The sequence below is a fragment of the Athene noctua genome, chromosome 9 (genome assembly GCF_965140245.1).
Source record: "Athene noctua chromosome 9, bAthNoc1.hap1.1, whole genome shotgun sequence".
NCBI classification, from domain to species: domain Eukaryota; kingdom Metazoa; phylum Chordata; class Aves; order Strigiformes; family Strigidae; genus Athene; species Athene noctua.
Window position 1 is genome coordinate 5762910 of NC_134045.1, and position 14047 is coordinate 5776956.

The 14047-nt window shown below is 63.2% G+C and overlaps 2 protein-coding genes and 1 non-coding gene across 5 annotated transcripts; 1 reads left to right on the top strand and 2 right to left on the bottom strand.

The window, feature by feature from the left end:
* Window positions 1–227: 227 nt before the first annotated feature.
* AGRP (agouti related neuropeptide) lies at window positions 228–3731 on the bottom strand. 2 transcript variants are annotated; one of them, XM_074913314.1, is made up of 4 exons: window positions 3386–3731; window positions 1502–1692; window positions 1137–1231; window positions 228–503 (listed from the first exon to the last, which is right to left on the bottom strand). In XM_074913314.1, the coding sequence occupies exons 2-4, from the start codon at window positions 1674–1676 to the stop codon at window positions 312–314; spliced, it is 462 nt and encodes a 153-aa protein (XP_074769415.1). In that variant the 5' UTR covers window positions 1677–1692; window positions 3386–3731; the 3' UTR covers window positions 228–311. The 2 variants fall into 2 exon arrangements, with proteins under 2 accessions (XP_074769415.1, XP_074769414.1); XM_074913313.1 differs by having other exon boundaries at window positions 228–506.
* Window positions 3732–6613: 2882 nt separating this feature from the next.
* On the top strand, window positions 6614–12567 carry LOC141963597 (SNF-related serine/threonine-protein kinase-like). Of its 2 annotated transcripts, none has more exons than XM_074913063.1 (6): window positions 6614–6670; window positions 7598–8220; window positions 10084–10225; window positions 10379–10591; window positions 10700–10837; window positions 10992–12567. In XM_074913063.1, exons 2-6 carry the CDS (start codon window positions 7632–7634, stop codon window positions 11854–11856), a joined length of 1947 nt encoding a protein of 648 aa, XP_074769164.1. In that variant the 5' UTR covers window positions 6614–6670; window positions 7598–7631; the 3' UTR covers window positions 11857–12567. The 2 variants fall into 2 exon arrangements, with proteins under 2 accessions (XP_074769164.1, XP_074769163.1); XM_074913062.1 differs by having other exon boundaries at window positions 6627–6748.
* A 781-nt stretch (window positions 12568–13348) lies between these two features.
* Window positions 13349–13421, bottom strand: TRNAK-UUU (transfer RNA lysine (anticodon UUU)). The gene has a single exon. It is a non-coding gene; the product is annotated as a tRNA-Lys (tRNA).
* Between the last annotated feature and the right edge of the window lie 626 nt (window positions 13422–14047).

A 14047-nucleotide genomic window follows, 5' to 3' on the forward strand; every position in this document is an offset into this window, starting at 1 on the left:
GGGCACCCCCTCCCTTGCTGACAGACCACTCCTCTAGCCAGGAATGGGCCTGCAGGAGCTGCTCTGGAAAAAAAAAAAAATCACATTTTGCTTGACGTGGAGGTGCCCTGGACTCTTGGCTGTGTGGACAAGATGCCCACCTGGGTGCAGGTACCCTCACATTGCTGCTGCCCCTCTTCCCCAAGATCCCAATCGGACGCATTGAACCATTCCCGTTCAGCAACAGCTTTTGCTAACGACTGGTTTATTAGAGCTGCAGAAGACAAGACAGCACGCATGGGCAAGGAGCAGGCAGCCCTGTGGCACGGGTGCTAGTTCTTGCCACAGGGGAAACTGGTGCTGATTTTTCTGCAGTAGCAAAAAGCATTGAAGAACCGGCAGTAGCAGGTGGCACAAGGGTCACAGCAGGGGACCTGATGCCCGAGGCAGGACTCCAGGAGACGGACACAGCGGCGGGGGGAGCGCTCTTCGCGGCCCGCAGCTTGCAGTTCTGTGGACGAAGCCTGCTAGAGAGAGAAGAGGAAGAGGAGGGAAAGAGTTGATGCTGAACCACTGTGCCAGAAATAAAAAACTGCGTGGGGGAGAGCCAAGAGTGGCTGCTGAAACCTGCCACTGCCAGCAGCAGAGAGCGCTGTCGTGCTCAACTCCAGGCTCGGTCTGTTAGCAATCACTGCTGAGCCCGGTGGGCTCTCTGTGGGAGTCCGTGCCTCGTCCACTATGTCTCAAGACCTTTATGCACACATTTATTTTGAAGCGCAGCCTTGACTTTAATGAAGGGTGCGGTGCCTGCTGCCCGAACAGAGGCACCAGGGGTCGAGCCAGGCAAGACACTGCACTGCCCACTGAGCTCTTGTTCTGCGGAGGCTTCCTGGACTGCCCTTCAGGTTCATTAAATGGCTTGCGGGAGTACGGGCTTGGATCACCCTCCTTTGAGTGCCAGAGCCACTTGCAGCTCTGAGCAGCCTCAGCTCATCCCAGTCCTGGCTGCTCCACAGCAGGCAATGAAGAGATACTCCCCAGACAGCACCATGTTGGGCTCCAAACCAGCCCTGGCCCCAGGGGCACAGAGAAGTCTGACATGGCCCAAGGCCACCTCACAATTTGGGGTGTCTGTAAGAAAGCTCAGGAAGCCTTACCTGAGGTTCCAGTGCACTGCCTCTCTGCACAAGGTCACTGTTAGCTTCTTGGACCTCCAGGGCCATCTGCTCAAACCCCAGCCTGGGGAGAGCTCCTGCAAGATACAGAGAGGCTGGACAAGGAGGCTGCTGGGGGCAGTCAGCTGTGATTCCGCTCTCCGTGGTCCCCACATAAAAGCCCCTCACTCTCTGTGGCTGACAGCTGCTCTCACTAGCCAGTGGTAGGAGAAGCTGTGCTGCTTTAAGGGGATCCTCTGCATCTGAGCCTGGGCGTGGGATCCCCAGTTCAATTTTGGGGCTCTGGGTATGCCAGTGAGCAGCAGGGGGTGGGGGGTGGGGAGGAGAGAGGGGGCCACAGGACTCACCCGCCGGCTCCGCAGACACCTCCTTGACTTTCCGTAGCAGGCTGGAGTAGCGGGCTCTGTCCGTCCCCTCCAGCCCACCGCTCACCTTCTGCAGGGGGCCGCAGCTGAGGTCGGCAGTGAGGATGGCCTGGATCCCCTGCAGCAGCCCGCAGCACAGCAGCAGCATGTTCAGCATGGTCCTGGGGGACAACCTGCACAGAGGGGTCCCGGCCAGCGTCAGCCTACCCGCTGGCAGCCTGGCTTGGCTCCTGTGCCTGCCCTGCCACCAGCACTGCCTCCACGCCCAGCTGTTTGCTCTCTTGGACCTGAGAGCCTTTCTTGGGCCACCACACGCCTGGGAGCTTCACGTGGACCCTCCAGAGCTGACACACGTGTGATCGGGCACCCCACATGTGGGCACGTTCATGATCTCGCTGCAGAGGGGATGAGCAGCAGAGGATGGACTGAGATTTGGTCTTTTTTGCAGTGCTTCAGGGTCTCCCCTTCAGCAGCCACCAGACCATCACAGCACCATGCACTCAGCGCCTGCATGAGCATGGAATGTGGCCAAAACATCCAGCACAGCTCCTGCCAGGCACTTGTGTTCACAGATTGTGAAAACTCCACTAGTTTTAAAGACCAGAAGCTAGTATTTACCACCTGATCTACATCTGCAACCAGGACTTTGCAGACAACAGCCAGCACTGGGGTCTCACAAGGTCCCCAAGTACCACCACAGAGGTAGCCGTGTACTCACCAGCAGCTTTTTCCATGGCAGTGCTGAGGGCAGCACGACTCATGACCCAGCACCTCCCTACTTCTTGCCCAGCCTCCCTCTCCCAGTCCTGCTTTCTCCCTCGGCGCTCCAGCTGCCAGCCCTTGAGCCATGTTTCTGCACCCAGCCATACGGGCAGGTTTGCAGCGTGGCAGGCAGGAGCCCGGGGAACAGGCAGGGGCAACATGACGTGGTTGAAACATGAGAGACCTCCTGCACGTTGCAGCTGGAGCAGCTGCAACAGAAATCTCCCCAAAAGTCCCTGGGAAATGAAAACTGCTTTGCTACAACTCCTTTTATAACCAAATCACAAGGTTTGGCACAATAAACAAACGTCAGGCTTTGAGAAGCTGAAGTGTAATGTGGAGGCTGGCAGAGAGCACAGACATGGATGAGGTTTTGCTTAAGGACAGCAGTGATGGGCTAGATGTCCCAGCCAAGACCCTCACAGGGGGCTCCATCCCCTCCGTGCCACCCAGTTACCTGAAGTTACACTGGTGCCCGGCTGCACGGCTTCAATGCGAGAAGCGTTTGGATGCAAAACCTCCTCTGCTTGGGACATGGACACTGTCATCAGGACACGTCTCCTGGTTGGACCAGCCTGAGGTTTTTACCTGCTCCCCACAGAGTTTGCTTCCCCCTCCCTGCTCATGGGGGGATCCAGCAGAAGGGAGGAAGGTGAAGGTATAATGCTGGAAAGAGGGTGAGGCTGGGCTGGAGGGGCTCGGCAGGGAGGAGGATCCACCCCAGGTGCAACTGTGGGAAGGATTGGGTGAGCTGAGCTGGAGGGGAGCAGATGCTGCAGGGTCAGGCTGTGGGCTTTGGGGGTCTGAAGGCTGTAAACAGCAGGGGTGCTCTTAGGGAGTGAAAGAAAAAGGGCAGGGAGGGGGACCCCCAGTCACTGTCAGCAGCCGAGTCCTGCGAAAGCCAGCACCTGCTGCTTTGGCAGCCTCAGGGCTTCAGCTCTGGCTCCAGTAGACCAGAGCTCTGCCAGCCGCTCCTCACCTCCCCATCCCCACAAAACTGCCCAGCTGTTTGCCGGGACAGACCCCTCCGTGCCATGGGGAGCCCCACAGCCGGGGGTATCGCGCCCTGAAAGCCCCCACACCCTTCCCGTTGTAAGCACTGACCTCTCCGAGCAGAGAGGGGCTCGCTGCTTGCTGCTTCACCGAGCTCGCTGGGAGCGCCGCTACCGCTCTCTGCCTCGATGTCCTCCTTCCCACATGCTTACTGGAATTTATATCGGCTTTTTATTAATTAAGTGCCACAGCCACATGACTCTGCTAACTACCAGGTAGGTGGGCTTCTCTGGAAACCAGGCTTTGTCTGGACAGGGAGGCAGCCAGCGGGGCGATGCGTGGGAGGGGGGACTCCTTCTTTGCGCCCCGCACGGCTGCAGGAGGAACAGATCCTCACTGGCCCCAAACTCCCAAGTTTCCTGGGAGCGATCCCCACCGCCCTTCCAGCCACTTCCCTTTCCAGTCGTGCCTGAGCAGCTCCGAGGCTGCAGCCCGAGGACATCTCGTTCCCAGCTAGAGAAATACCAGGGCTCCAGGCCAAAGACACGCGGAGCTCTCGACTGGTTTTCAAAGGGAATATTGCCCACCCATAGCTCCTGGCAGGCACCCAGCCACAGTCCAGAGCCTCCAGAAGTCCTCCAACTCCTGACCACTTGCCATCTGCAGATTCTTCAGTCTCCCACCTCTGCTAACTGTCTCTCACTCAGGTATCATTTGGAAAGCCTGCAGTTCCCCGGAGCTAGGTGCTCTCAGAGGAGCACATCCCAGGCTCAGCTCCGCCATGGGAAGGAAAGAATCAGCTTCTCTGTTCTCCCCTGCCCTGACACTGGCTTTCACAGCCATCATACATAGTTCCTTGAGCTTCTCGGTGCAGAGACTTTTGAGGGCCACTCCAAAACCCAGAGGGAGCTGCAGCCAGTGTGGTGTGGCCTCAGTCACAGGCACCGGTGGAGGTGGCACCTCTGCAGCCTCTCACCAACCAGTGCTGCAGGGGATGTGTGTTATGGATGCAGCATCCAGCACACCACGTGCCTGTTCTCGCTGTTTCAGCTGAGGGCTTCAGAGCAGTGTTGGCATGTGTACAACAGGCAATTGTGCAAAAGGATACGGACCTGCAGCTTGGGTGCAGGAGAATCCCAGAATCATCTCGGTTGGAAAAGCCCTTGAAGCTCCTCCAGTCCAACCATGAATCTCACACTGACCGTTCCCAACTCCCCCAGATCCCTCAGCGCTGGCTCAGCCCGACTCTTCAACCCCTCCAGGGATGGGGACTCCCCCCCTGCCCTGGGCAGCCCATTCCAACGCCCAACAGCCCCTTCTGCACAGAAATACTTCCTCGGAGCCAGCCTGACCCTGCCCTGGCGCAGCTTGAGGCCATTCCCTCGGGGCCTGGCGCTGGTTCCTTGGCTTCAGAGACTCATCCCCCCTCTCTGCACCCTCCTGTCAGGGAGCTGTAGAGGGCCAGGAGGTCTCCCCTCAGCCTCTTCTTCTCCAGACTAAACCCCCCCAGTTCCCTCGGCCGCTCCCCATCAGACCTGTGCTCCAGACCCTGCACCAGCTCCGTTGCCCTTCTCTGGACACGCTCGAGTCATTCAATGGTCTTTTTGTAGTGAGGAGCCCAAAACTGAACACAGTCATCAAGGTGCGGCCTCACCAGTGCTGAGCACAGGGGTAAAGAGAAGGACCCAACCCCGACACACGGGGGTCTTGCACTAGTGGAGAGGAACCAGGAGCGAAAGGTCAGCCCAAAGAGGTGGTGGGAGCTCACGGAGCCTCCACAGTCCCCCCTGTACCAACAGCAGCAGATCTGAGAGCTGTTTGCTAGAAACCTGGGTGCCAGAAGCCAGAAAGGAATCAGCTTTCCATTGGAAACCCAGCTGCACACACATAGGGTGGCTAATGGTCCCCGTGCCCAGCACCCCAGGGGCTGACAACTCCTCTGCTTCCCCGCCAGCGTCTCCCTCACCACCCTGCAGACTGCCCGCTCCCAGGGGAGCAGCTCAGCTGGGCTCCTTTCGGAAGCGCCCGTGGCCTTGGGTGGCTTCAGTCCTGCAAGGAAATGGGGGGATAAGGCATGAGTGGGGTTCAGTGGGCTGTGACGTACTCAGCAAAGGGGGCTGATGGCCTGGGCCCTGCCCTTGCCAGGCTGCTCCCAGCCCCGCATGACCAGGAATGGTCTCCCAGGCCTCCAGCATGTCCCCAGCAGAGCGTGAGCCACCACTCCTGGCTGCAGCACCAGCCCTGGGGCTCTTTTCAAGCCCCCCTCTGCCCCCCACACACCCTGTCCCGACCAGGCTGGCTCGGAGGGGACAGGCACAGCACTGGGGAAGGGCTCCTCTGCCGTGCTGTGCCCCTTCTCCTCCGGCTGCAGAGGCTGCTGGAAACACTCCGCACCCACCTGGGTCCCCCTAGTGCACAGCACCCAGCCAGGCCCCCCCTGCACAGCACCCCCCTGCACCCCCCACACCTGGACAAAGACTCAATTTGGCTTAGAGGCAGCTTTGGCAGCCCCCCTCTTCCCATTCCCAGTCCCCTTCCCATTCCCTAAGCCCAGGTGGGTGCTGAGTGCCCCATCCAGCCCCATTCCTGTGGCAGGAGCTGGTGGGCACCTCCATCCTCCCGGCTCCCCCATCCCCAGCCCCGGGGGGATGGGGTCCCCGCTCTGTGCTGCCCCCGGCCCCCCGCTGACGCCAGCCTCGGAGCGGGGCCTTCGGCCCAGCTCATTAGGGCCTGTTTGCAGCCTGCGGGCCGCGGGTGGGGGACTTCTGGGAAGGCATTAGCGGTAGCGAGGGCGGCCGTGCTGAGAGCTTTTTAATCTGCAGGAGACTCGTCTGCTTTGTGTGCATCCCTACGACCAGTAACGAGCTAAATGAGGCAGCCGGCCGCTCGCTGGGCCACTTCCAGGAAAAGAGGGCTCACAGCGAAGGGGGAGGAAATGGGGGCCAGGGCTGCGCTCCCAGCCCCGGCTCAGTGCTCCCAGCCCCGAGCGAGGGTGGGAGCGGGCGATGGAGCGGGTTGGTGACACAGCAGAGATGCCCGTGAGCGGCCCCCCGGGCAGGAGGGCAGCAGGGCGGGAGCCCCTCCCACAGTGGGACCCTCAAGAGACAACATTTAGCTCGTTACCAGCCCTCGTTACCGCTAGCGCCGGTCCAGGCCCCGCCACCCCAAACGGGCACCCATAGGCCGCGCCGAGGGCCATGCCCAGGGGCTGCCACCGGGCACGGGCAGCGCTGCCCGGGGCCCGCGCTTCGGGAGGTGCGATGAGCATCGCGCCGGCCTCAGCCCCGGCGGGAGGGGCACCGGCCCTTTAAGGCGCGAGCCCGGAGCTGCCCTGACGTCAGCGGGGCGGGCGCGCCCGGGCAGCCGCAGCCCCGGCGGCCGCAGCTCCGCCGCCCGGTGAGTGCGGCTCCAGCGGGGCGCACCGGGGCGCCCGCGGCCTGGGGTGCTGCGGGGGGGTGCGCAGGCTGCTGGAGGGTGGGTACTGGGGTGCCCGGAGAGCCGCGGCGATGGGGGCAGGAGGTGGGGCATGGGGGTGCCCAGGGTGCTGGGGTCACGGGGCACCTGGAGGTAGGGGTATGGAGGAGCCTGGGTTGATGGGGGATTGGGGTGCCCAGGGTGCTGAGGAGTGGAGGTGAGCGTATTGAGGCGCCCCGGGGTGCTGGAGACCTGGAGGTAGGGGTATGGGGGTGCACAGGGTACTGGGCACCTGGGCACGGGGGTATTGGGGTGCCCTAGGGTGATGGGGGATTAGGGTGCCCAGGGTGTCAGGGAGTGGAGGTGAGTGTATTGGGGTACCCTGGGTGCTGGAGACCTGGAGGTTGGCAATATGGGGATGCCCAGGGTACTGGGGTCTGGAGGTGGGAATAGGGGGGTGATGAGGGTGCTGGAGACCTGGAGGTAGCGGTATGGGGGTGCCCAGGGTGCTCAGGAGTGGAGGTGAAGGTATTGGGGTACCCAGCGTGCTGGGGTCATAGGGTATCTGGAGGTAGGGGTATGGAGGAGCTTGGGGTGATGGGGGATTGGGGTGCCCAGGACGCTGGGGAGTGGAGGTGTGGGTATTGGGGTACCCTGGGTGCTGGAGACCTGGAGGTCAGCAATATGGGGATGCCCAGGGTGCTGGGCACCTGGACACAGGGGTGTTGGGGTGCCCTAGGGTGCTGAGGAGTGAAGGTGGGAGTATCGGGATGTCCTGGGTGCTGAGGACTGGAGGTCCAGGCTGCTGGAGACTCGGGGATCCTGGTCTTTGGGGTGCTGGGGGACCTGGTATTTGGGGGTGCCCTGTCTCCCACCCTGCATTGCTCAGCGGCTCCCCCATCCCTGCAGCACCCGATGTCCATTCCCGCCTGACACCGCCACCATGGCCGGGGCGCAGGGCTGCGGTGAGGGGAAGATCGCGGGGCTGTACGACCTGGAGCGCACGCTGGGCAAGGGCCACTTTGCGGTGGTGAAGCTGGCGCGGCACGTCTTCACCGGGCAGCGTGTGGCCGTCAAGGTGATCGATAAGAGCAAGCTGGCAGGGGAGGCGGCGGGGCAGCTCCTGCAAGAGGTGCGCTGCATGAAACTGGTCCAGCACCCCAACGTGGTGCGTCTCTACGAGGTCATCGACACCCACGCCAAGCTCTACCTCATCCTGGAGCTGGGCGATGGCGGGGACATGTTCGACCACATCATGCGGCACGAGGGCGGGCTGGCCGAGGCACGGGCCAAGCACTACTTCGCCCAGATCGTCCACGCCATCTCCTACTGCCACAAGCTCCACGTGGTGCACCGCGACCTCAAACCCGAAAACGTGGTCTTCTTCCAGGAGCAGGGGGTGGTCAAGCTCACTGACTTTGGCTTCAGCAACCACTTCCAACCCGGCAAGATGCTCACTACCAGCTGCGGCTCGCTGGCCTACTCGGCGCCCGAGATCCTGCTCGGGGATGAGTATGACGCCCCGGCTGTCGGTAAGGGCAGTGGGGCACAGCCATGGACCTGCCTCCCTTGTGTCCCTTGCCAGGAGCATGGTCCTGTCACCTGGGTACCACCTTGCTTTCGGCCCCTCACGCTGGGAGCGCCCATAGCCCGGTGCACTGCTGTCTCCATGGGGAGCTGAGGGCACTGGGGGGATTTAGTCCGGAGAAGAGGAGGCTGAGGGGAGACCTCCTGGCCCTCTACAGCTCCCTGAAAGGAGGGTGCAGAGAGGGGGGATGAGTCTCTGAAGCCAAGGAACCAGCGCCAGGCCAAGAGGGAATGGCCTCAAGCTGCGCTAGGGCAGGGTCAGGCTGGCTCTGAGGAAGGATTTCTGTGCAGAAGGGGCTGTTGGGCGTTGGAATGGGCTGCCCAGGGCAGGGGGGAGTCCCCATCCCTGGAGGGGTTGAAGAGTCGGGCTGAGCCAGCGCTGAGGGATCTGGTGGAGTTGGGAACGGTCAGGGTGAGGTTCATGGTTGGACTGGAGGAGCTTCAAGGGCTTTTCCAACCGAGATGATTCTGTGATTCTCCTGCACCTGAGCTGCAGGTCCGTATCCTTTTGCATAATTGCCTGTTGTACACATGCCCTGGCATAGGGTGGTCCTCCCTGCAGAGACTGTCCCCATTCCCACTGAGATCCCACAGAGCAATGGCTCATGCCAAGGAGGGGAAAAAGCCCAAGCAGGCTGTGAGCCCACCGTGGCATCTGCTGGGGCTTGGGAGGAGTAGTGTGAGGGCACAGCCACCGGTAAGCCAGCGCTAGCGGTTATTTTTGGGGGTGATACAGGAAGGAAACCTGCTAGGGATGATGCTGTTTGGGTGGAGGAGCTCTGAAAGTTTCCTTTGCTCTATCCCCACCCTGAAAACCACTTCCTCTCCGTGGCTCCTGGCACCCTTCCTCCCCTGGCCAGGGTGCAGGGAGGCTGAGGAGACCATCCCAGGGTGCAAGGAACAAGGCTGGGGGCACCGAGAGGCTCTGCGGGGACAGAGGGGCTGTGGGAGGGAAGCAGGACCCAAGCCAGCTCCGCTGGAATTTGGGGCAGGAGGATTTAGCAAAACAAAACATGAGCCCTTAAAGGAGAAAGCCCAGTTTTGGCTCAGGGAAAAGTGGCTCCAGATTTAAGAACAGGGTTAGCTGGAGGACACGGTAGGAAAATAAGCTGGTGGCTCTGCAAAGGAAAATGAAAGGAGAAAACTGGTGCAGATGAGAAATTTTCAAACGTAGGCACTTAAGAAGCTGAAGGTATTAACAGAGAGCTCTGGGGCGTGCTCAGCATCCTCAAAAAGTGCTTTTGCAGAGAACTTGTGTGCTCGTCAGGCCAGGTGAGGATGCCGCTGGCTCCATCCCTGTCCCCAGGGCAGGGCAGCGATCCCACTCTGGCTGGTGCCCCCGCTGCCGTAGGCAGCTGGAGAGCCCGGGTCGGTGCCATGTCCCTGTCCCATCGCTGTGGTGTCCCCTCCAGCACAGCCCAGTGCTGCGATGGTCCTGGTGGGGTCTGTTTGGGAATGAGGAGACTGAGTAATGACATGAAATGGTGCTGTGGGTGCTCATGCTGGCTTCCCTGTCCCCACCTGGGAAAGGGTGTAACACCTCACCTGCTTTGGTGAAGTCCCCTGAGACCTGCCTTGATCTACGGGGGTGAGGAAGGTCCTTCCCCACTCTGGGGTGGGACTGTGGTTCCCCCCATCCGTGGGGCAGGCCCTGGAAGCCATTACCTCCAAAGAGCATCCCAGTGAACACTGGTCTCTGCTGGATCAGCACTGGGGGCTGGTGGGGTGGCCCCCGCAGGGTCCCTGGGAGTCAGGACTCTCTCCTGAGCCATGGTGGGTACAACCTGAACTGCTGCTGCTTCTTGCAGACATCTGGAGCCTGGGGGTCATCCTCTACATGCTGGTGTGTGGCCACCCCCCCTTCCAGGAGGCCAACGACAGCGAGACCCTCACCATGATCATGGACTGTCGCTACACCATCCCCCCGCACATCTCGGCACAGTGCTCTGAGTAAGCACCGATCCCCACCCCCGAACCCCCTGCACCCCGACTCACTGCCCCCAGGAGACGCCTGGGAGCTGAGGCAGGAAAAGGGGGTAAATCTGCTGAGTTTGGGGTTGGCGTGCTGCTGCAGGATTGCGGCGTCTCCCCTTTCCTCCGCAGTCTCATCTCCAGGATGCTGCAGCGGGACCCGAAGCAACGAGCTTCCCTGGAGCAGATCGAGGGCCACGCGTGGCTGCAGGGGGTGGACCCGTCCCCGGCCAGCCGCTGCCTCCTGCCCCTCACCTCCCACAAGCGAGTGTCCGAGGAGGAGCACGAAATTATCCTCCAGGCTATGACGTGCGGGAACATCGCGGATCGGGACACCATCCAGGAGTGAGTGGTGGGGCGGGGTGCCGAGGCAGGAGTCCCCTGACAAGGGTCCCGGGGGTCCCTCCGAGCACATCTGTCCCATGCTGACGCGGGTCCCTCGGTCCCACCCAGGGCGCTGGAGGCCGACCGCTACAACCACATCACGGCCACCTATTTCCTGCTGGCGGAGAGGATGCTGCGGGAGAAGCAGAAGAAGCAGGGTCACCGCCTCAGCCTCGTCTACAACCTGGCCAAGGAGGTGCAGAGCAGGTGAGCCCCCCCGCTGCCCCCCATCCCACATCCCCCCCATCCCACACCACCGCCGGGTCCCCGGGGCAGGGTCCCAGCCAGTTCCTTGTCCTCTCACCGTGGCCCTCGCAGTGCCCAGCTGGGTGCTGACACCTCCATCCTGCCCCTTTCTCAGGACCAACTTATCGGATACGTTGGGCCCCATGGGCAGCGCTGGCAGCCTCTCACCCTTCACGGAGGTGCCAGGTGGCCTCGCCACAGGCTCCCGGCTGCCCTCCCTGCCCACCGGCGGGGACATCGGTGGCCGGCAGCCCCCCGGGAGCCTGCTGAAGGTCCCTGCTGTTGACACCACCATCACTAAGAGCACACCAGCCCTGCAACAGATCTGCGAGGAGGAAGAGGAGGAGGAGGAGGAGGAGGAGGGGAGGCCCAGCGCCATGGAGAGGAAGAGCAGCTCGCTGAACCAGGAGCAGATGCGAGCTTTCCTGTGCACCCGCCGCCCGCCTGGCCGCGGGGAGGTGTGGGGACCAAGCACAGAACTGGGGGGCTGGGGCGGTCGCCCGGGGGCAGCCTGGGCTGGGAAGGGAGGGACTGGGGGCCGGGGTCCCCTGGCAATGCGGGGATTCGGAGCTGAGCCCCCTAGGAGGGGGGAGGACACAGAGCCTGGGGGCTCCTCCGCAGAGCCCCCCGGAGAAAGGGGAGCTCTCTCATCACTCTGGAGCAGTTCTGTGGGTGTCCCCCAGGTGCCGGGGGCAGAGACAACCCCCGCCACCCTCCCCAGCCCCACGGACAAGTCTCCAGGGCAGGGGGCACCCGCCAGCCCGGCCCGGCGGTCAGTGGAGAACTCAGGCCTGGGGGGCAGCGAGGGGGGTGCGGAGAGCGTGATCAAGCTGGACCCGGGCAAGAGCAAGGGGGGCAGCCTGCGGGACAGGCTCCTGCAGTTCCCGCTCTGCGAGAAAGCTCTGGCCTTCAAAATCCGGCCGGGCCCCAAGGAGAGCCTCCTCTCGCTGGGGCAGTTCAACTGCTGCCACGTTATTTAAGCCCCCGGGGCGAGGGTCCTCGAGGGTCCCCTCTCCCCGGCCTCTGGCCTGCCTGTGCCCGCAGAGCAGTGGCCGTGAGGCTCTCAGGGGCACGGTGCCCCTGCCCTGTCACCTGCAGTGGCCACCCCGCTAACACCTCCCCCGGACACCTGCTGCAACAGCCCCCCCACCCCGAGACGGGACTGCCTGGAGGTGAGGTGGCCTGGGGTGTCTGTCCCTGCACTGGCCAGTGTGTCCCCACACCCCCGGGGCTGCCGGGGCAGCTCTGTGGCCCCATGGGGTTTGGGTGAACCACAACACGTTTTTTTAACTACTAGAAATAATTTTTTTAAATAGTCTATTTTAATGTAATTAAAAAGAGATTGCTATATCCCCCCTCCCCAGCCCGCAACGTGCACTCCCCGGGGCCAGGCTGTCCTGCCCGCAGCGGCCGTGGGGGCAATCGCTTGCCTGCCTGCAGCAGCCCCCCCCCCCCCGCCATCCCCCGGCCGGGCCAGGCGCGGCCCTGCCCGCGGCTGCACGTGACCCGGGCTGTCCCCTGGGCCTCCCCTGCAAATAAGCTTCCTATTTATTATCTCTTTGTTTTCTTGCTGGCAAGAAATGAATGATGACTGAGGCAGGGGCCGGAGCTCGGCCCGAGCGCTGTGGTGCGCATCTGGAAGGGATCGGAGCCGCTGGGAAGCAAAGTTCATCGGGCCAATAAAATAAGCTTGTGGGTTGATGCGGGTGCCTCCTTGCAAAACACGGCCCGTGCTCCGGCCCTGCAAAGGCACCGGGAGCACCTGCCTGAGCCGAGGTGGGCAGTGGGGGGGCTGGGCACGGGGTGCAGTGATTTTCCCTGCGTAGGGGCTGTTCTGGCACTGCCTGGGGCAAGCGGCCGCTGTTGCAGGAACAGGGAGGTTGGGGGGAGCGTGGCCACAGCTGGCCCACAAGGCCAAGTGAGGTGTCAGTCTGCACCGGAATGGGGCCCAAAATGCAGCTCTTGGGGGGCGGGGGGGGAGGCGGGCACAAAGGGAATCAGGACAGGGAAGGGAAACACCCAAAGGTGCAAGGAGGGCTTGGGGCATGCAGGGGGTACCATACGCCTCCAGCGAGGCTTGAGGTTCACCCACACTCAGCCCCAAGGGCCCCCCCAATAGCTGTCCACCCCCTAAGCCTTGGGGGGGGGGGCACAGGCCACCCCTGAGCCCCCAGTCCAGCCCTGGCTTTCTTCTCTCCAGCTCTGCTGTGTCTTTCCTCCCTTCCATCCATCCTATTTCTCCTTTCATATCACCCTCTGGGTGTACCTCCGAACACCCTTCCCTCTCCCCATTATCTGGCACAGGAACCCCTCTCTGCAGCATTGGGTGGCTGAAGAGCGTGGAGCTGTGTGGGGATGGAGCCGGCCCCAAACAGGCCCTTGGGGAGGGAGGGCCTAGTGGTGGGAAAAGAAGCAGGGGGTGCCCCAGGCAACAGGAGAAGGTGCGCCTGGGCTCCTGAAGGATAAAGCCTTCGCCTGAACAGGGGTTTGAACCCTGGACCCTCAGATTAAAAGTCTGATGCTCTCCCAGCTGAGCTATCCAGGCCCGCCCGCGGGGTCGGGGTGCCCGCACAGGCACGGGGACCCCACTGCGCTCCGTCACCGCAGGGACAGGAGGGGACTCCCCGCCGCCCCCGCCAGGACACGGCGGCGGAGGGCGGCCCCCAGGAGGGGACCCAGGGCCGGGACCTCTGCCCCGGGCCGGGAAGGGTCGCTCGGGGAAGGGGAGGCCCAGCCGGCGGGTTTATCCTCCCGGCACCGCCAAAACCCGGACCGGCGAAGCGGCGGCGCAGCCCGCCGAGGGCCGCCTCGAAAACGACCCCCCGGCAGCGGGGGCTCTGAACTCGCCGTCGCGGGGCCCGGCGCCCGCTCCGCAGCCCGCTCCGCCGCTCCTGGGCACGGCCCGGGCCGGCCCCCTCCCCCCGGGGCGCGGAGCCCGGCGCCGGGACGCGGCCCGGGAAAGTGCCGGTGCCGCGGGGCTGCGGCCGGACTCGGGGCGCGGGGTCCCCGCCCGGCGGCCGTGACCGGGAGCGGCCGGGGCTCTGCGCTGCGGCCGCGGCCGCCTCGGCTCGGCCGCGAGTCACGGCGACGCTTCTGCCGGCGGCGGCAGCCGGGGCTCGGGAAGGCCGGGCCGGGGGCGGGAGGGCGGCGGGTTGCGAAGGCGCCTCGGGG

Excerpts from the sequence above, each read along its gene's own strand:
- AGRP (XM_074913313.1), bottom strand. The coding sequence starts at position 1,676 with ATGCTGAACATGCTGCTGCTGTGCTGCGGGCTGCTGCAGGGGATCCAG. Across the intron at positions 1,232-1,501 it reads GGTGTCTGCGGAGCCGGCGG|GAGCTCTCCCCAGGCTGGGG; the intron begins GTGAGTCCTGTG and ends TGTATCTTGCAG. Across the intron at positions 507-1,136 it reads GCAGTGCACTGGAACCTCAG|CAGGCTTCGTCCACAGAACT; the intron begins GTAAGGCTTCCT and ends TTCTCTCTCTAG.
- LOC141963597 (XM_074913063.1), top strand. The coding sequence starts at position 7,632 with ATGGCCGGGGCGCAGGGCTGCGGTGAGGGGAAGATCGCGGGGCTGTAC. Across the intron at positions 10,592-10,699 it reads GATCGGGACACCATCCAGGA|GGCGCTGGAGGCCGACCGCT; the intron begins GTGAGTGGTGGG and ends GGTCCCACCCAG. Across the intron at positions 10,838-10,991 it reads GCCAAGGAGGTGCAGAGCAG|GACCAACTTATCGGATACGT; the intron begins GTGAGCCCCCCC and ends CCCCTTTCTCAG.